This window comes from Microcaecilia unicolor, chromosome 13 (assembly GCF_901765095.1).
Source record: "Microcaecilia unicolor chromosome 13, aMicUni1.1, whole genome shotgun sequence".
NCBI classification, from domain to species: Eukaryota; Metazoa; Chordata; class Amphibia; order Gymnophiona; family Siphonopidae; genus Microcaecilia; species Microcaecilia unicolor.
The window spans coordinates 20,519,520-20,541,497 of record NC_044043.1 but is presented as its reverse complement, the minus strand read 5'-3'; the positions used below and the strand labels follow the sequence as shown (position 1 = coordinate 20,541,497).

Below are 21,978 nucleotides of genomic sequence, written 5' to 3'. Positions count from 1 at the left end.
TGGGGTTTGTGATAAATTACCCAAAGTCCCATCTTCTCCCAGTGCAGAAACTCGAATTCATAGGAGCCCTGCTGGATTCTCGGACAGCTCGCGCCTATCTTCCAGAGGCGAGAGCCAACAACTTGTTGTCCCTCGTCTCGCGGGTGCGTGCGTCCCAGCAGATCACAGCTCGGCAGATGTTGAGATTGCTGGGCCACATGGCCTCCACAGTTCATGTGACTCCCATGGCCCGCCTCCACATGAGATCTGCTCAATGGACCCTAGCCTCCCAGTGGTATCAGGCCGCTGGGGGTCTAGAGGACGTGATCCACTTGTCCACGAGTTTTCTCAAATCCCTGTATTGGTGGACGATTTGCTCCAATTTGACTCTGGGACATCCCTTCCAAATTCCTCAGCCACAAAAAGTGCTGACCACGGATGCGTCTCTCCTGGGATGGGGAGCTCATGTCGATGGGCTTCACACCCAAGGAAGTTGGTCCCTCCAAGAATGCGATCTACAGATCAATCTTCTGGAGTTGCGAGCGATCTGGAACGCTCTGAAGGCTTTCAGAGATCGGCTGTCCCACCAAATTATCCAAATTCAGACAGACAACCAGGTTGCCATGTACTATGTCAACAAGCAGGGGGGCACCGGATCTCGCCCCCTGTGTCAGGAAGCCGTCAGCATGTGGCTCTGGGCCCGCCGTCTCGGCATGGTGCTCCAAGCCACATATCTGGCAGGCGTAAACAACAGTCTGGCCGACAGACTGAGCCGGATTATGCAACCTCACGAGTGGTCGCTCAACTCCAGAGTGGTGCGCCAGATCTTCCAAGCGTGGGGCACCCCCTTGGTGGATCTCTTCGCATCTCGAGTGAACCACAAAGTCCCTCAGTTCTGTTCCAGGCTTCAGGCCCCCGGCAGACTAGCATCGGATGCCTTCCTCCTGGATTGGGGGGAGGGCCTGCTGTATGCTTATCCTCCCATCCCTCTGGTGGGGAGGACTTTGTTGAAACTCAAGCAAGACCGAGGCACCATGATTCTGATTGCTCCTTTTGGCCGCGTCAGATCTGGTTCCCCCTTCTTCTGGAGTTATCCTCCGAAGAACCGTGGAGATTGGAGTGTTTTCCGACCCTCATCACACAGGACGAGGGGGCGCTTCTGCATCCCAACCTCCAGTCTCTGGCTCTCACGGCCTGGATGTTGAGGGCGTAGACTTTGCCTCTTTGGGTCTGTCAGAGGGTGTCTCCCGCATCTTGCTTGCTTCCAGGAAAGACTCCACTAAGAGAAGTTACTTCTTCCATTGGAGGAGGTTTGCCGTCTGGTGTGACAGCAAGGCCCTAGATCCTCGCTCTTGTCCTACACAGACCCTGCTTGAATACCTTCTGCACTTGTCTGAGTCTGGTCTCAAGACCAACTCTGTAAGGGTTCACCTTAGTGCAATCAGTGCATACCATTACCGTGTGGAAGGTAAGCCGATCTCAGGACAGCCTTTAGTTGTTCGCTTCATGAGAGGTTTGCTTTTGTCAAAGCCCCCTGTCAAGCCTCCTACAGTGTCATGGGATCTCAATGTCGTTCTCACCCAGCTGATGAAACCTCCTTTTGAGCCACTGAATTCCTGCCATCTGAAGTACTTGACCTGGAAGGTCATTTTCTTGGTGGCAGTTACTTCAGCTCGTAGAGTCAGTGAGCTTCAGGCCCTGGTAGCCCAGGCCCCGTACACCAAATTTCATCATAACAGAGTAGTCCTCCGCACTCACCCTAAGTTCCTGCCGAAGGTTGTGTCGGAGTTCCATCTGAACCAGTCAATTGTCTTGCCAACATTTTTTCCCCGTCCTCATTCCTGCCCTGCTGAACGTCAGCTGCACACATTGGACTGCAAGAGAGCATTGGCCTTCTACCTGGAGCGGACACAGCCCACCAGACAGTCCGCCCAATTGTTTGTTTCTTTTGACCCCAATAGGAGGGGAGTGGCTGTAGGGAAACGCACCATATCCAATTGGCTAGCAGATTGCATTTCCTTCACTTACGCCCAGGCGGGGCTGGCTCTTGAGGGTCATGTCACGGCTCATAATGTTAGAGCCATGGCTGCGTCGGTAGCCCACTTGAAGTCAGCCTCCATTGAAGAAATTTGCAAAGCTGCGACGTGGTCATCTGTCCACACATTCACATCTCATTACTGCCTGCAGCAGGATACCCGACGCGACAGTCGGTTCGGGCAGTCAGTTCTTCAGAACCTGTTTGGGCTTTAGGATCCAACTCCACCCCCCGAGGGCCCTGTTTGTTCTGTTCCAGGCTGCACTCTCAGTTAGTTGGTAAATTTTTCAGGTCAATCTCAGTTATGTCCTCGCCGTTGTGAGGCCCAATTGACCATGGTTGTTGTTTTGAGTGAGCCTGGGGGCTAGGGATACCCCATCAGTGAGAACAAGCAGCCTGCTTGTCCTCGGAGAAAGCGAATGCTACATACCTGTAGAAGGTATTCTCCGAGGACAGCAGGCTGATTGTTCTCACAAACCCGCCCGCCTCCCCTTTGGAGTTGAGTCTTCCCTTGAAGTGTATTGTCTTGCTACATACTGGACTGGCCGGCTCGAGCCGGTTTCGGGCGGGAAGACGGCCGCGCATGCGCGGTGCGCATGGGCGCGTGAGGACTAGCAAAGGCCTTTGCTAGTAAACTTTCCGATGGAGGGGGCTGCCGAGGACGTCAACCCATCAGTGAGAACAATCAGCCTGCTGTCCTCGGAGAATACCTTCTACAGGTATGTAGCATTCGCTTTGCGCCCCCTCCAATTAACTGTTAGACCCATTACCCTCCTAATAATCAAAATCACCCCAACACTATCCCTCCCAGAATAATTTGGGGAAATGGGCTATTTGAACACCTTCCACCCTCCCTGTGATTTCTTTTAGTTTGTGTGGTTGCCTTGAATCCAACTGCTGTTTGCTTCCCCCCCAGAAGCTGCTGCCTTAGGCAGTTGTCTAGTTCTGCCTAATGGTTGAGCTGGCCCTGTGTAGCCCAGAGCCTCAGATTTAGCAGTGTCCCTCTGGAAATTATACAGGCTCTGCCTGCCAGTGTGACCCCTGTTCTCACCACACGTTTGTTGATAGATGGTCCTTTCCCTTTCCCCTTCCCTTCCCCTCCCCACCCCCAGATCAAAGCTGAGATGATCACTCAGCCTTCCTTATAATCAACTTTTGTTCTGATGTGCACTGCTTTGGGTGGTTCTCATGAACTGGAAAAGGAGGACATGTTTATTTACTCGTACCCTAGCCAAAATAATGCTCAATCACCTTTCTGACTTCATTTGCAACTCTCTTTAAACTAGTCCCTTATTTTCTTACTCCTGTTACTCTATCTTATCTATCTTTAAAAAAAAAAATTTATTTATAACCATTTAAATTTTTACAAGCGATAAAACAACCTGCTGGAAATAGAGAGATAGTAATATGTAGGAATTATTTCAGTCAGGTAATTCTATTCTCTTCCTTAGACCACTAAATAGGGAGAGTGAAACAAGATAAGGAGATCAATTAAACAGTAAACAGAAAAAAAACCTGTGGTATTAACCTGATTATCCCCAGATATTACTGGTCTAATTCATTATTCCATATTGATCATCTGGTTGGCTTCTTCAAGGCCAATATGGTGTATAGTCAAATCATTTCATTGAAAAACATACTTATTGTCCAATATTAGTTAGAAATAATACATCTGATTACATTCTTTCTCTTTTAAAAACCAGAAGTTATTTAACAATACATATACTTAAGTCTCTAATTCAAATTCCACTGATTAAAGTAATCCCAGTTTTCACAGGCTTCACTCCTTTTAAAGTAATAATTTGAGGAAATTATCTTGTCTATCTTGTTCCATTTTTGCTTACACCCTTTGCTATTAAAATGTTTTACTGTGTATTGTAATGTAGCATACTATGCCATACCTTGTATTGTTGTTTGAATATTATTATTGCTTATGTTCGATTTATTCTTGCTTTGTACTGTCTTGAGTGAATTCCTTCAAAAAGCAGTAAATAAATCCTAATAAATAAATATGTAAAAGTAAAGTTACTTACCTGTAACGGAAGCTCTCTGTAGACAGCAGGATAAGTCAGCCACATGTAGGTGACATCCGACAGCTCCCAATGGAGAGAAATGCTCTCCTCAATAGCTTAGAGAGATCATTTTTATATTTTTTTATGATCCCTCTGAGCATGTGCAGTTGTTATCCCAATCCCAATCCCACTTCCTACATCCGTCAGTCCCTAGCTATTGACAGCTCATCGGAAGAGGGGAGGAGGGTGGATTCTGTGGCAGACGTATCCTGCTATTCCACAGAGAGCTCACATTATAGGTATGTAATTTTTGCTTTCTCCTAGCACAAACAGGATGTGTCAGAAAAACATGTAGGTGTCTCTCAAGCCAAGGAGCTTTAGGCATAGGAGCCAACTTTTCAAAATTATTGGGGGTGCTAAGCCCAATGGAAATAACCCTTCCCTGGACACATACAAGGACTTTTCTCAATATTGGGGGTGCTCAAGCACCCATAGCACCCACAGAGTTGGCTCCAATGGCTTTAGGTGCCCCTATGATTTTGATTCTTATGCCCCTTAAAGCTCTGAGGTACAATGGTCCAGCCCATCCCAGTGAGTCACAAAGTGAACGAAAACATACACTCCCTAGGAAAGTGCACTAAACAGGTTTGTTGGTGGACCCAGCAGTATACACTGACCAAACGGGATCCCTAGTGCTAGTAAAACGATAAAACACAGCTAAATGTTAAATATGAAACCAGAAGGTATGTGAACATCAGATACGCAGACATGCAACTCTGGTGCAACGTGCAAACATCAGACACTCTGAGTGTGAAGCAATAGAACACATTTAAATATCAACCTAGAAAACATGTGAACATCAGATAGGTAGATGTGCAACTCTGGTGGTTTAGTAATCAAAGTCACAAAGTAGCAAATTTAACCTGAAAATACAGATATCTGGTCTCTGCAAGACTAAGCAATATGCATAACCATGCATGAATAGGGTAGCAGAGTTAGAGGTGAAACAGGAGCCTCCCATTAGGCTGGAGAGGCTTTAGGTTGGCCATGCTTTAACAAAGCTATAGCAATCGTAGAGAAGGTCAGCATGGTGCGAGAGATGAGTAAGACGCCAGTGGGCCAAGGTGGTGGCCAGAGCCCAAAGCTGATGTGTGCGAGTGCCCACTCGCTATTGCAGTTCTGCCTTCTTATATACAAAGGATATGGACTGAGCGATCCAGAGAAGGATATGCACAGAGTGATCCAAAGTGACAGTGTCTATTTGGAGACTGGTTGGCCTGGTCAATTGTGGTCTTAGGATACAAACAGTGGGGAGGATAGTCTGGAATGTTTCATCTGGTTGATGTAGGTGCGGAGGGTATGCACCCATACAGTAAGTGTAGGTTGCATTGCTCCAAGGATATGTGCAGTTCCTAGCAAGTGTGGGCAGAACACCGGTTTGGTTTATGGAAAGTAGAAACAACCTTGGGCAAGGACTAAGGATAGATCTTAAGGGTGACTCAGTCATCCATTGGGAGGGTGCACAGTGAGTCATCTACCAGTGCTTGATGGTGTTGACACCACGATTGTAAGGGATAGGGTTTTGCAGGTGAAGAATCTAAGGGAGCTGGAGCAAAAGTTAAGCTGTGTAGTGGGGCACTAAGTTTGAAAACCTTATCTATTTAAAAGAGTGGAATGTTCTTGTGTAGGGGGCACTAAGTTTGAAAACCTTATCTATTTAAAAGAGTGGAATGTTCTTGTGGAGGGCCTTCTGGATATTAGCAGTATCTTTGCGACACTGGCTGTAAGGCTTGGCCCTTCACCATCCTGGCTGTTAGCGCCAGGGCATGAAAGTTGTGGTTTAGCATGGTTCTGCCATCCTGGGAGACGTGGGCAGTAGGCCAGTCATTGCAGGTAACATATAGTAACATAGTAGATGACGGCAGAAAAAGACCTGCATGGTCCATCCAGTCTGCCCAAGACAAACTCATATGTGTATACCTTACCTTGAATTGAATTTGTACCTGTCCTTTTCAGGACACAGACCATATAAGTCTGCCCAGCAGTATTTCCCGCCTCCCAACCACCAGTCCCACCTCCCAGCACCGGCTCTGGTACAGACTGTATAAGTCTGCCCTCCCCTATCCTCGCTTCCCAACCACCACCCCCTCTTTCCCCCACCTGCTCCACCACCCAATTTCAGCTAAGCTTCTGAGGATCCATTCCTTCTGCACAGGATTCCTCTATGCATATCCCACGCATGTTTGAACTCCGTTACTGATTTCATCTCCACCACCTCCCGCGGGAGGGCATTCCAAGCGTTCACCACCCTCTCTGTGAAAAAATACTTCCTGACATCTTTCCTGAGTCTGCCCCCCTTCAATCTCATTTCATGTCCTCTCGTTCTACCGCCTTCCCATCTCCGGAAAAGATTTGTTTGCGGATTAATACCATTCAAATATTTGAACGTCTGTATCATATCACCCCTGTTCCTCCTTTCCTCCAGGGTGTACATGTTCAGGTCAGCAAGCCTCTCTTCATACGTCTTGGAACGTAAATCCCATACCATCCTCGTAGCTTTTCTTTGCACCGCTTCCATTTTTTTAACATCCTTCGCAAGATACGGCCTCCAAAACTGAACACAATACTCCAGGTGGGGCCTCACCAACGTCTTATACAGGGGCATTAAAACCTCCTTTCTTCTGCTGGTCACTCCTCTCTCTATACAGCCTAGCAACCTTCTAGCTACGGCCACCGCCTTGTCGCACTGTTTCGTCGCCTTCAGGTCCTCAGATACTATCACCCCAAGATCCCTCTCCCCATCCGTGCCTATCAGACTCTCCCCACCTAACACATACGTCTCCCTAGGATTTCTACTCCCTAAGTGCATCACTTTGCATTTCTTCGCATTGAATTTTAATTGCCAAACGTTAGACCATTCTTCTAGCTTCTTCAGATCTTTTTTCATGTTTTCCACTCCCTCCGGGGTGTCCACTCTGTTGGAAATCTTGGTGTCATCTGCAAAAAGGAAAACTTTACCTTGTAACCCTTCGGCTATGTCACTCACAAATATATTGAACAGAACCGGCCCCAGCACCGATCCCTGAGGCACTCCACTACTCACCTTTCCTTCCTCTGAGCGAACTCCATTCACCACCACCCTCTGGCGTCTGTCCGTCAACCAGTTCCTAATCCAGTTCACCACTTCGGGTCCTATCTTCAGGCCGTCTAGTTTATTTAAGAGCCTCCTGTGGGGAACCGTGTCAAAAGCCTTGCTGAAATCTAAGTAGATGACGTCCATAGCACGTCCTTGATTTAATTCTCCCGTCACCCAGTCAAAGAATTCAATGAGATTCGTTTGGCACGATTTCCCTTTGGTGAAACCATGTTGTCTCGGATCTTGCAACTTATTGGCTTCCAGGAAATTCACTATCCTTTCCTTCAGCATGGCTTCCATTACTTTTCCAATAACCGAAGTGAGGCTTACCGGCCTGTAGTTTCCAGCTTCTTCCCTATCCCCACTTTTGTGAAGAGGGACCACCTCCGCTGTTCTCCAATCCCTCGGAACCTCTCCCGTCTCCAAGGATTTATTAAACAAGTCTTTAAGAGGACCCGCCAGAACCTCTCTGAGCTCTCTCAGTATTCTGGGGTGGATCCCGTCCGGCCCCATGGCTTTGTCCACCTTTAGCTTTCCAAGTTGTTGATACACACTCTCTTCCGTGAGCGGCGCTCTATCCACCTCATTCTCAGGTGTACTTTTGCCAGTCCCTCTCGGTCCTTCCCCAGGGTTTTCTTCAGTGAAAACAGAACAAAAGTATCTATTTAGCAAATTGGCTTTTTCTTCATCATTTTCTACATAGTGTTTTGTTGTATCTTTTAGTCTCACAATTCCCTTTATAGTCTTTCTCCTTTCACTAATATACCTGAAGAAGTTTTTGTCTCCCCTCCTTACATTTCTAGCCATATGTTCTTGCGCCTTCGCCAGACGTACCTCTCTCTTGGCTTCTTTCAGTTTCATCCGGTATTCCTCCCCGTGTTCTTCCTCTTGAGATTTTCTATATTTCTGGAATGCTAACTCTTTAATCTTTATTTTCTCAGCCACTTGCTTTGAGAACCATATCGGTTTCCTTTTTCTCTTGCTTTTATTTACTCTCCTTACATAAAGGTCTGTGGCCCTGTTTATTACTTCTTTTAGCCTGGACCACTGTCCTTCCACTTCTCGTACGTCCTCCCAGCCCATCAGCTCCTTCCTCAGGTATTCTTCCATTTTGTTAAAGTCAGCTCGCTTGAAATCCAGGACTTTGAGTTTAGAGTGGCCGCCATCCACATGAGCCGTTACATCAAAACAAACCGTTTGATGGTCACTGTTTCCCAGGTGTGCAGCCACTCGGACATTTGACACACTATCCCCATTCGTGAGCACCAGATCTAACGTGGCTCCGTCCCTCGTGGGTTCGTTCACCATTTGTCTGAGCAGAGCACTTTGGAAAGCATCCACAATCTCTCTACTTCTTTCCGATTTTGCAGACGGAACCTTCCAATCTACATCCGGCAGATTAAAATCTCCTAACAACAGCACCTCTCTTTTCTTCCCCAACTTTTGAATATCAGCGATCAGATCTTTATCCAGTTCCTCCAATTGTGTCGGGGGTCTGTAGACAACACCCACGTGGATCAAGGTTTTATCCTCTCTTGTTAAGGTGATCCATATCGCTTCTTCCTTTCCCCACTTCCCTGTCATTTCAGTTGCTGCGATATCATTTCTCAGATACAGAGCTACTCCTCCACCTTTACGTCCCTCTCTATCCTTCCTAAAAAGATTATAGCCTGGTGTGTTTACATCCCAGTCATGGGAACCATTGAGCCATGTCTCTGTGACTGCAACTATGTCCAAGTCATTCTCCAACATCAGGGCTTGAATGTCATGAATTTTATTGCTTATACTGTGAGCATTTGTGGTCATTGCTTTCCAATTACATTTCCTAGTATGTGTTTTGGGTTTAGTGATTTGTGAGTGTCTTTTCTCTTTGGGTACCTTCTCCTCTTTTTGTTCCCTCTTCCTTGCTTTTTCTTTTTCTTCTGCTTCAATTTTAGTTTCAGGAACATCACAGTGCTGTAGTGGATCAAAAGAATTTTGTAGTGGCAACACTTGTGTGGGCGGATGTTTCTGTGTGACATGACGAATTCTGCCTGAGCCTACTGTGAACCATCTGTTCCTTTGTGGTTTTATTCTCTGAGGCAGTGGTGAGAAGTTATGATTCTGTACAGTCCTATAAGTTGCTTTAATTGCATCTAATTCTTGCATTACCTTATATAGCTCTTGTTTTAAAGTAGATAGTTGAAGGCAGATAGGACAAGCTTTAAGTTTCCAGATGATTTGCCTTGAAACCAAAGCAGCACAATTATTGCAGAGAATAAAAGTCATCCTGATTGGTTGAAATGGGTATGAACAGGTGTACTATGTTGGAGTATCCGCCTGCAAGACTGCCTGTGTATGACTGTGGAGTAAAGTTAATAAGGTTTGGTTTGTCTATAAATGAGTGGACAACCCTGGGGTGGGTGAGATTATAAGTCCCAATGGGTCAGCTTAAGTGCTGCTATCAAGGGAATTCTCTAGTTGAATGGACCAAAATGGTAGTGTCTGATCCAGCACTTTACAATGTATTATACTTTTTAAAACTGCCCTAAGATATTAATAACTTTCCTTTTAAATAAATCTAGATATTGCCAATAATTATAGCAGTGTCAGCTATGTAAAAATGCCCCTCCCCTCTCAGAGTTTGGCAGGAACAGAAAGTAAGAGAGAAAGACAGAAAGAGAGGTTTCCCAGTGCTAATTAAATTGATTAAGCAACAAGCCTTAAAAATTTTAGACAATATCAGGCATGTTTCTCACCTAATGCCAGTCAATTTGAGAAGAGTATGGGATTTAGGGTCAGAATAAACCTGTCCTTTTTGTAGGAGCTTGGTTCAGTCTTGCACCTGGAAGTTGGAAGTAAAAGTGGAATGACCTTTAGTTTGAGTCCAACCCTGCTTGCCCCCAGCTGTGGGGGTGCTTAAGTCCCAATGGGTCAGCTTAAGTGCTGCTATCAAGGGAATTCTCTAGTTGAATGGACCAAAATGGTAGTGTCTGATCCAGCACTTTACAATGTATTATACTTTTTAAAACTGCCCTAAGATATTAATAACTTTCCTTTTAAATAAATCTAGATATTGCCAATAATTATAGCAGTGTCAGCTATGTAAAAATGCCCCTCCCCTCTATCAGAGTTTGGCAGGAACAGAAAGAAAGAGAGAAAGACAGAAAGAGAGGTTTCCCAGTGCTAATTAAATTGATTAAGCAACAAGCCTTAAAAATTTTAGACAATATCAGGTATGTTTCTCACCTAATGCCAGTCAATTTGAGAAGAGTATGGGATTTAGGGTCAGAATAAACCTGTCCTTTTTGTAGGAGCTTGGTTCAGTCTTGCACCTGGAAGTAAAAAAAAAAAAAAAAAAAAAAAAGGTAGAGGAACTAGATTTATCAGGGCCAGTAAGGTGTGATCAGGATCACAATTACCAAAGCCTTGTTGCTTAGTATCTTCTATGAGGTTTTGTTGATCAGAGGCATGGGGGGAGGCATATAGAGGAATTCCCATGTACTGGGGGGAGGGAAGCCCCGCAGCGGTCAAGGCACGTCAGTGTTGGGAAGGTTACAAGAAGTAGAAGACAGTCACTAGTAAAACGGCCCATGCTGGGCGTTCCCCACCAGCAGAGCAGATCCCTTGCCAAGTTATTGTACAGAGAGCAGTCGTATCGATGTAGCTGAAGACAGAGTATGTTCTCAAGGGTGTGTGGCAATCCAGGGAGCTGGTGAACTTCCAGATTTTGTAGACGTTTTCGCAGGGAGTAAACAATCCTGTGCTGCTCTGTTTGTTGGAATAGTGATTGTGCTTAGGCCTTTACCATGAGGAACAGTGTACATGCACACTGTACAACTTGATATTTGAATCAGGAGCTGGAGTCCAGCTCTTGAAAAGGTGGTCTACCCATGTGCGAGGAGGGCCCTGGTAGGGATGCCAACACAGCTGGTATTGATGCTAGTTGTTCATTTGAAAGCAGCTGGCATTCCAGGTGTGTAGTTCTGAAAAAGGCCAAGTCTTGTCAGAGATAGGCCCGGCTATGTGAAAGGCAGGGTTATGAGATGAGATATAGCCATAGCAAGGGAGACAGGTCCGAACTGGAAAGGAGCCAAGAAACCTATGCACAAAGAAACCGTGGGTACCAGTGTGATGCTCAGGAGTAGAGAGTATGTTCCTCTTGTAGAAGAGTGGACAGGCTGTGAATCAGAAGGGGGTCCTGTCCTTTACAAGTGTGAGACTCTATGGTCTGATTAAGGGTTTACATTGCGAGTGCCACCTCATGCCCCTAGTGTTTTGGACATGGCAATAATATGGGAAAGGATGGACATCTCTATATTACTGCTGTTTCTTGTCCAAGAAAGCAGGTGATTTAGTAGGTTAACAGTGGGGCATTTTTTTTCTTTTGGAATATTCCTTTATCTTTGAGTAATCATACAAGATGAGATGGAGAGCAGGTGGATATTGTGAGCCTAAGACAGCTGATCATCTTGTTTTCTTGCCCAAATGAAGTTAGATGGGGATTTCTCTGGCTCTGTCCCTGACAAGAATCGCAGGCCATTATGGAGTTCTGTCACCAGGTGGCTAACTGAGATGTGGATATAACAGATAGCCTAGTCCTGTAGGCTCTCTGTTACATATCCTGTGACACTCCAGTGGATGTAGAACACCCTCAATACCGAGGAAGCTCTTTCATTGCATCCCAGGATGGACAGTTTGTGTTGTGTTTGTGAGGGATCAGAGGTAGAGGGGAGACACAACAATAAAGTCATGCAAGTTCAAAGAAAAGCAATGACCTTGAGTTGCTGTATGGTAGGAGTGGGGAATGTAGTAGTGTAAAAGCTTACACCTAGAGAGCCACCTGTCGTCCAGAAGAAGCTGCCCAGCACTCAAAAACACCACTGGTACCAGGAGGAGACAAAGGGAGCCCCATAAGGGTGATGGGAGTGGCAGCACCTTGGTGCTGTGCTTCTTTTGGATCCGAAGTTTTAAGTAGTAACTCATTGCAAGTTATACTGCAGGTATAGTAGGTATTTCTGTCTGCAAGGAACTTGCACCCTTAATTCATTTTTAGGGTTTTTTTCTTTTTTGGTATGGTGCAATACCAGCTGATACCAAAGAATGTGGGCAGGCCTCAGATACTTAGCATTGATGAGGAGGGTGGGGCATGCAGTTAGTGACCTGTTGGAGAAGAACGGATTGTATGGTTCCATGCTGAGGTTGGTCTCAGCTGGAAGTGGCCAGGCCAGGGCTAGGTTACCCAAATGGATGATCACCTTGGCTGGAAGGTGCTAACAGACTTGGCATCAATGCAGGTGGGTGTGCTCAGTGCCAATAGTAGTGGTCAGGGCTAGCAGCTTCTGCTCTGATGGTGGGCAGGGCTGGCAATCTCTGCACCAATAAAGAGGATGGAGGCAGCAGACTCTGTACCAATGAGGGATGCAGGGCACGCCGTCAGCAACCTGCTGGGGGTTTGGTCCTAGGCAGGAAGAGTTACTGCAGTGTACAGTGGAGCTTAATGGTGACTGGAAAGCGCTGGAAGTCGGGCAGACCAAAGCCGAGGTGCTGAGGATTGCAGTACAAGGATCAGAGTGGAGTCATCATTGCTGGGCAGGGCATTGTGGGGGGAAGCTCTCAGCAACATGCTTCTAGGTGAGTCCTACGAAGGAATGAGGGCCCCCACGCTGAGATCTTCATTATTAGTACAGCGGCTCCCTATTTTTTCTCCAGCAAGCAGGATGTCCATCTGCAGTGGCCTGAGAGGGGAATCCGTGAGGCACAAGGCCACCACAGCCAGCCTCTATCTTGATTTTGGCTCAAAGCGAAGACCGATCCTCTAGTGGGGTGTAGACCATGTGAAGAAATCAAGCTTGAAGGTACTCAAAGAACTCAAGCATGAAATTGCAAATCTGCTGTTAGTAATATGTTAACCTGTCATTAAAATCGTCTGTAGTACCTGAAGATTGGAGGATGGCCAATGTAATGGTGATTTTTAAAAAGGGTTTTTATTTTATTTGTACCCTGTGCTTTCCCACTCATGGCAGGCTCAATGCAGCTTACATATTGTATACAGGTACTTATTTGTACCTGGGGCAGTGGAGGGTTAAGTGACTTGCCCAGAGTGACAAGGAGCTGCCTGTGCCTGAAGTGGGAATTGAACTCAGTTCCTCAGGACCAAAGTCCACCACCCTAACCACTAGGCCACTCCTGGGGTGATCTGGGAAACTACAGACTGGTAAGCCTGACATCAGTGCCCTGTAAAATAGTGGAAACTATTATAAAGAATACAATCACAGAACATATAAATAAACATGGTTTAATGGGACAGAGTCAGCATGGGTTCAGCCAAGAGAAGTCTTGCCTCACCAATTTGCTTCATTTCTTTGAAGACATGAGCTACTACTGAAAAAAGGTATAAGCAAATATAAATAAATAAATGAATAAACATGTGGATAAAGGTGAGCCAGTTGATGTAGTAACTGAACGGTCCATCCAGTCAGCCCAACAAGATAAACTCATTTTACATGGTATGTATTACTTTATATGTATATCCGAATTTGATTTGTCCCTGCCTTTCTCAGGGCACAAACCATAGAAGTCTGCCCTGCACCGGTTTTATTCTCCAAATACCGGCGTTGCCACCCAAGATTCCATAGATCTATTCCTTCTAAACAGGATTCCTTTGTGTTTATCCCACGCATGTTTGAATTCCATTACCGTTTTCATCTCCACCACCTCCCGCAGGAGGGCATTCCACGTATCCATCACCCTCTCTGTGAAAAAATACTTCCTGACATTACTCCTGAGTCTGCCCCCCTGCAACCTCAATTCATGTCCTGTAGTTCTACCACCTTCCCGTCTCCGGAAAAGGTTTGTTTAATACCGTTCAAATATTTGAATGTCTGTATCATGTCACCCCTGTTTCTCCTTTCCTCCAAGGTATACATGTTCTGGTTGGCAAGTCTCTCCTCGTACGGTTTGCAACACAAATCCCATACCATTTTTGTAGCTTTTCTTTGCACCGCTTCCAGTCTTTTTACATCTTTAGCCAGATACGGCCTCCAAAACTGTGTATCTGGCTTTTCAGAAAGCTTTTGACAAAGATCCTCATAAGAGACTCCTGAGAAAACTGAAGAGTCATGGGATAGGAGGCAATGTTCTGATGTGGATTAGGAATTGATTATTGGACAGAAAACAGGGTAAGGTTAAATGGTCATTTTTGTCAATGGAGGAGGGTGAATAGTGGAGTGCCGTAAGGATCAGTACTGGAACGGTGCTATTTAACATATTTATAAATGATATGGAAATTGGAATGACGAGTGAGGTGATTAAATCTGCAGATGAAACAAAACTATTCAAGTTTAATACACATGCGGACTGTGAAAAATTGCAGAAGACCTTAGGAAATTGGAAGACTGGGCATCCAAATGGCAGATGAAATTTAATGTGGACAAATGCAAAGTAATGCACATTGAAAAGAATAATCTGAATCATAATTACCTGATGCTAGGGTCCACCTTGGGGGTCAGCAGTGGAGTGGAGGAGTGGCCTAGTGGTTAGAGCACTACTCTTGACATCCAGAGGTGGCTGGTTCAAATTCCTTGTGATCTTGGGCAAGTCAATTAATCCCCCATTGCCTCAGGTACAAACTTAGATTGTGAGCCCTCTAGGGACAGGGAAATATCCAGTGTACCTGAATGTAACTCACCTTGAGCTACTACTGAAAAGGTGTGAGCAAAATCTAAATAATAATAATAATAGAACAAGATCTAGGTGGCATTGTAGATAATACACTGAAATCTTCTGCTCAGTGTGCAGCAGCAACCAAAAAAGCAAACAAGATGCTAGGAATTATTAGGAAAGGGATGGTGAATATGACCGAAAATACTATAATGCCTCTATATTGCTCCATGGTGTGGCCTCACTGTCACGATTGTGGCCGTGACCTCTCCCAGACGTACCTTTTTTTCTGGTGGTCAGCTTCTTAGCTGGCTTCTGTTTCTTCTGTCTGTCCTTTCTGAGCTAGCTCTGTCTCTCTGTGCTGGCTGCTTCCAGCAGCATAGCTCTAATTGCTTTACTATACTGCAGCTGTGTGTGTTACCTGAGCTAGCTCTGCCTCTGTGTGCTGGTTGCTTCCAGCGTGGCTCTAATTGCTCTGCTATACTGCACCTGGGTGTATTGAGCTTCTCTGTGGTTCAGTTGCTCTGTGTTTCAGTATGCTGGCTGCTGGTGTCTGGTAGTGGTGACATCATCAGGCAGGGCCTTGATAAGGAAGTGGTGTTCTTTCCTTCAGGGCCTTTGCAACGTTTGCTTAGTCGTTTGCTTTAGGTCCAGGTTAGTGGTAGTGCAGTGTGCACTTTTGATCTGTGTTAGCATAGGCGCCCCGTATAAGAGGCTTGGGGAGGCTAAGCCTCCCCAGCCCAATCGTGGACTTCCCTTGCTGCTCTTTAAAAGAGATGGCGCCTAAGTGCCAAAATGCTGCAGTGACCGGCGGTCTCTGCCCCTCCGGCATGAGTCTTGCGCCCCTCCCGCATGAGTCTTGCATCCCCCCCGCTCTCACCCATCCATCCGCGTGGTCACTCCGTCTCCAGCCTGAGGCGTTCTCCCTCCAACGCCGGCGAATCGGCGATGCACATAGCCAGCCTTAATCTGTCTGCGTCGGAGCCTCTCCCTCAGACGCGGCCCACCTCTGCGTAAGACAGGAAGTTGAATTAGAGGAGGCGGGACGCGTCTGAGGGAGAGGCTCCGACGCAGGCAGATTAAGACTGGCTATGTGAATCGCCGCATCGGAGGGAGAACGCCTCAGGCTTTAATAACGAGCGAGTATGCGATGGGTGAGAGCTGGCGGAAGAGACAGGACCCCGGGGGGGAGCGAAAGCTATGGATGGCTGGAGGGGGGGCAGGGGAGAGAAGAGTTGCTGCCAGCTCAGAGCTGGGAGGAGAGTAGAAGCGAGATCGAGGGACATGCTGTGCATGGAGAAAGGTGGAAAGGGAGATTAACGGAACATACTGAGCAAGGAGGAAAGTGGAAATGGGAGATCAGAGTGAGACATTGTGGATACAGAGGAAGGTGGGAGGAAAGATTGGGAAAAAGGAAGAAGGAAATGGAGATTGGAGGAGCATGCTGGATATTGTGGAAGGGGAGTTTGAGGGCATGCTGTGCACAGAGGAATTGGGGAGGAGAGATTGGGGAACATTCTGGGCATGGACGATGGAAAGGAAGATCGGGGAACATGGTGGAAGGGGAGATTGTGGGACATGCTGGGCATGGAGAAATGTGAGAAAGGAAATGGGGGATTCATGCTGGGCATGGAGGAGGGTATAAAAAGGGTGATTAGGGTGGCATGCTGGGCACAGAGGAGTGAGGGTGGGAGGAAAGATCAGGGGGTGGTGCTGGAGAGGAGGGAAGGTGGAAAGAGAAATCAGGGAGATGCTGGTTAGGAAGGAAGGTGGAAGAGAAAACCAGGAAGAGATGCTGGGCAAGAAGGAAGGGGGAAGAGAAAACCAGGAAGAGATGCTGGGCAAGAAGAAAGGGAAGAAAGGAGAGATGCTTGGCATCAACGGAAAGGAAAGAGGAGAGAGGGGAGATGTTAGAAATGGGTGGGGAAAGAGATGCAGAGCTAGATAGAAGCAGTAAAAAGAGGGAGCTGGAAGACTGGAGGATGAGAAAGAAGGATAAAGTTTGAGAGGCAAAAAATGTATTGGGGGAAGATGAGCATGAAAAAATTGAGAAAATATAACATGGCAAATGAACAGGAGGCCCTGGATAGTGATCTAAGGGATACAGAGAGAGAGAATGAGACTACTATGCTTAGAAAAATAGCATTACCAGGCATAAAGGTAGAAAAATAATTTTATTTTCCATTTATTGATTGAAATTTGTCAGCTTTGGGAATTAAAATCTGCTATTTGTATATTTTGCACTGTACATAAGGAAGGTTGCTGGACATGGGTGGATGGAGGGGAGAGGAGGGTTGCTGGACATGGATGGAGGGGAGAGAAGAGTGAGGAAGAAGATGAGATGAGGGGAAAGGAAGAGAGAAAAACTGCACATGGAGGAAGAAAATAGGCAGGAGCTGGATCCACTGGACAGTCAAGTCTGTGGAGGACCCAGCTTTTACTTACGGATGTAGGGCAAGAAATGAAGAAGAAAGGCGGAAAGTAAAGAAATAAATGGAAAGGAAGCCCTGAAAACGGAGTTAAGAGGACAGATAGCAGCAGAATCGGATACTGGGCCAGCATGATCAGAAAAACAAAGACACCAGACAACAAAGGTAGAAAAGATCATTTTATTTTCATTATAGTGTTTGGAATATGTCCACTTTGAGAATTAGGTGCTCAACATTAAAAGTTTATATTTATTTACTTATTTATGGCATTTTATCCCACATTAAACATGAATTAGGGTGTTTTGTGGCTCTACACGCATCATGATATTATGATCCCTTGTTTCATATTGTTGACGGTCTGCATTTTCCATATGGGTGGTATATTGGTGTATTAAGTTCTGCCCAGTGTAATATTTATGGTACAGTAAGGTTCAGAGTGTGTTTTTGCACAAAGCTGTGCATAGTGTTTTGCCGTTGAGCGATTGTGGTTAGTATATGCTTTGAGCAACCACTTTATTCTTTGACTTATGATACATAGCTAATATCTTCTAAATTTAATAAAAGGTATTAATTGTGACTTTTATTTATTTATTTATTTTCTGTGTGTTACCAGACAATTATGGATTTAAGCCCCACCCCTGGCCCCACCTCTAACCCCACCCCCTTTAGCCTCCCCAAACAGTTGGGCCACCTATGTGTGTTAGCTTCCCTGCTTTTCCCTTGTGGCTCCCCTGCTTTCCCTTTTGGTGCGTTAGAAGCACTTCTGGGTTTGGTGCTTTAGAAGCACTTCTGGGTTTGGGGCTTTGGAAGCTCTGTTGTGTTTAGTGCTTTGGAAGCACTTCTGTGTTTAGCTTCCCAGGTTTTTCCCTTTTAGCTCCCCTGTCTTCCCTTTTAGTGCTAGGAGCTCTGCTGGTAGGTTGGTGCTTAGGAGCACCGTAGTTAGTTTAGGGTTGTAGAGCTATTGTGCTTGGTGCTTAGGAGCACCTGTGCTAGTTTATGTGTTTAGGTTCCCTGCTCTTTCCCTGTGGCTCCCCTGCTTTTCCTAGTGGTGCTATTGGTAGCACTTCTGTTAGTATAGGGCTTAGGAAGTCCTTTTGTTGGTTTATTGTTAGGAACACTTTTGTTGGTTTCTGTTTGGAGTTCTTCTGTTGGTTAGGGCTTGGGAGCACTTATGTCAGTTTAGGATTTAGGAGTACTGCTGTTTCCAGCTTGTTCCAGCCTGTTCTAGTCATCCAGTATCCGGTAAGTCCTGCCAGCCACTCGAACCCAGGGGCAGTGGCTATGTGCAGGTGAAGCTGTACGGACCAGTCCAGTGTGCTCCAGTCCAGTGTGTTCCGGTCCGGTGTGTTCCAGTCCTGTGTCCTCCAGTCTGGAGGATTCCAGTCCAGTGTTCCAGTCCAGTGTTCCAGTCCTGGGTCCTCCAGTCCGGGGATTCCAGTCCAGTGTTCCAGTCCTGTGTCCTCCAGTCTGGGGGATTCCAGTCCGTGTGTTCCGGCTCGCTGGGCGGTGCCTGCAGTCTCTGCCGGTGCCGGTGTGCTTGCCCAGCGTTGATTGGTGGGTTTTGCCTGCTGCTGTCGCTCCTCGTCAGCAGCCCAAGGGCTCACGTTTGCTCCAGAGCCCGGCCCCGCGGGCTCTGAACCTGAGAACCTGACACTCACCTTGAGTACTGCGTTCAGTTCTAATCACCATGTCTCGAAAATGATACAGCAGAATTATAAAACGTTCAAAGAAGAGTAACCAAAACGATAAAAAGAATGAAACACCTCTATATATTAGGAAAGGCTAAAGAGGTTAGGGCTCCTCAGCTTAGAAAAAAAGATGGATGGGGGAAATATGATTGAAGTCTACAAAATCCTGAGTGAACAAGTAGAAGTGAATCGATTTTTTTACTCATTCCAAAAGTACAAAGACTAGAGGACACTCAAGGAAGTTACATGGAAATACTTTCAAAACAAATAGGAGTGGCCTAGTGGTTAGGGTGGTGGACTTTGGTCCTGGGGAACTGAGGAACTGAGTTTGATTCCCACTTCAGGCACAGGCAGCTCCTTGTGACTCTGGGCAAGTCACTTAACCCTCCATTGCCCCATGTAAGCCACATTGAGCCTGCCATGAGTGGGAAAACGCGGGGTACAAATGTAACAAAACAAACAAATAATTAAGCTCTGGATCTCTTTGCCAGAGGATGTAATAACAGCAGTTAACATATCTGGATTTTAAAAAGGTTTAGAAAAGTTCCTGGAGGAAAAGTCCATAGTCTGCTAGTGAAACAGACATAGGGAAGCTACTGCTTGCCCTGGAATTGGTAGCATGGAATGTTGCCACTATTTGGGATTCTGCCAGGTACTTATGGCCTGAATTGGCCACTGTTGGAAACAGGATACTGGGCTAGATGGACCATCAGTCTGACCCAGTATGGTTATTCTTATGTTCTTATGTCTTGCATTCTTGTGCCACGCAGGAGTTCATTGTGTGAAGCAGTTTGAGTCAATTCTTGCCTTCCTCATGGATAGAAAAGAGTCTCCCAGATCCACATGGCAGGTCATTGAGTCCCCAACGTCCATCCTGGGGTAAGTGAAACCCCTGGTGGATAGGTCTTCTCAATTTGATGAGCCTGTGCCTTCACTTGAAGGAGAAAGTAATTAAGAGGATAAAATAAACATTGTAATATAGAGGACAGTAAGAAAATCCATCTGCCTGGGAGGGTGGATATAATAGAATGAGGCAGGAAGTAGGATTGCCTGGGCTTGCTAGGCGGGGATTGTGACTGTACATGCTCAGAGGGATCTTAAATTAAAAAAAAATATATATATATAATAATAATAAAACTCACCCGCAACGTTCTGAGGACACTGACAACAGTTCCTTCAGGTTCGAAGGTTCGTGGTGGTGAAGCCACCAGGCCCCTCCCTCGCGTCAAACGTCATGACGAGGGCGGCACAGGAAAATCGACACCCACACAGAGCAACGCTAACAACAGCGGCGGCAAACGAACCACCTACAACCGCGACGAGCCACGGGGCGACCCAGGAAAATCGCCACTGATCTCCGTATGTGAGTCACCCCCCCCCCCCAAAAAAAAAAAGCTAGCGCCCGTTTCATTGCTCAGAGAAATGGGCCTTCTTTCCTAGTATAGATAGATAGATAGATAGATAGATAGATAGATAGATAGATAGATAGATAGATATGAATTATTAAAAAGCATTCTTTCCAATGTGAGCCATCCAATGAAGTCACCTACATGAGGCTGATGCATCCTGCTTGTCCAAGGAGAATTTAAATATCACCTTCCTCTGCTGCAAGGCTTCAACTGCAGTTTGAATCACACTGTGCCTAGTAGATCTTGATAAATCTGATGGCACCCCAGTGTTAACTGTGAGACTGGAGCCAAAGAGCAGAGGCCAGATGCTAATGTGAAGCATTGATTTGGGAGGGGGAGTGGTAAAGACCAAGGATCCATAGTGTTATCCAGGAGGTAGGAGGAGGTAAGATAGGAGATCAGGAGAAGAAGGCCATATACTTTAGAAACCTCAGGGCCCCTGATGATGATAATCAGCCCTGTAGATTTGTAATCTAGACAAAGAAAGGAGTAGAGAAAATACCAGATAACAGGAGCTTCAAGCCTATTAACATTATCTGCTGTCTTATACAGGTATTGGAGGTTTGGGGGTTCCAGGCTTTGGTGGCCTGGGAGTAGGAGGCATAAGAGCTGGCCTCCCGATGTCAGGTATGTTAAATGCTTCCTCATAAAAACCCAGATGCATCTAGGTGCAAGCAATACACTAGAGTATGCTCTGTCCCATACTGGCAGGAGGGCAGCTCTCCCCAAATCAGCTCAGACCCATACTGGAAGGAGGGCAGCTCTCCCAGAATCTTCACTGTCCTATACTGGAAGGCAGGGGTGTAGCCATGGGGGGGGGGGGGGGGGGAAGAGACTTGGTGGCCTGGGCACCCCTCCCCTGTGGGCTCAGGCCCACTTCAAAATTGCTGCACCGAATGCATAGCTGGTGGAGATGTTGAAGCCCCACCAGCCAAAGAGATTCACCACCCATGCTGCCTGAGGAGCAGGAAGTCAGTAGGTGCTCCAGCTGCCAACGCTGACACCTATTCAGTTCATGCATTGAACTAAGCATGCGCAGAAGTGTCAGCGTTGGAGGCTGGAGCACCCTGCCTGCTTCTTTGCTACTAAGGCAGCACAGGTGGGGGCTCTGGCAGAGAATCTCTTCGGCAAGTGGAGCTTCAGCATCATCCCCACCAGCAAAGGTACGATTCAAAGGGGGGGGGGGAGAGAAGGGTCCCCCCCCCCCGCCATTCCATCCATGGGCCCTCCCTAAAAATCAAGCTCTAGCTAGGCCTCTGCTGGAAGCAGAGCAGCACTCCCAGAATCCTCTCTGTACCATACTGGGAGGAGGGGTCTGCCCTCTCAAACTCCACTCTGTTTCACACTAGTGGGGGCTGCCATCCCAATATGACCTCCACTTCACCTGGGAGCGAGTTGTACTATGACAGAGTCCCTTGAAGGGATTGTTTTCCTGAACCTCTTCTGTTCCATGTTAGGAAGGGGACTGTTCTGCAAGAGTTATCCCCAGTAGTGGGGCCAGAACAACATTTTTTGAGCTGCTGACAGTTGTGCTTTAGATGTTCCAGGCGGGCTCCAGATTTCTACAGCTGGTGGGTCTTGGGATCCCCGCCAGCTACAGAAAGGTGCTTCCAGCTTCTGGGTAAACCTGAAGCAAAACTGGAGGGCTC

The 21,978-nt window shown here is 46.5% G+C and overlaps 1 protein-coding gene across 7 annotated transcripts in view; it reads left to right on the top strand.

Moving 5' to 3' along the window:
* The window catches only part of ELN (elastin), a 535,722-nt gene that overhangs the window by 492,445 nt on the left and 21,299 nt on the right, over positions 1 to 21,978 (top strand). For all 7 annotated transcript variants that reach the window (XM_030186281.1, XM_030186283.1, XM_030186277.1 and 4 more), the window contains one exon: positions 20,882 to 20,956. In XM_030186281.1, coding sequence (XP_030042141.1) covers positions 20,882 to 20,956 — 75 coding nt within the window. The remainder of the gene's footprint in view (positions 1 to 20,881; positions 20,957 to 21,978) is intronic.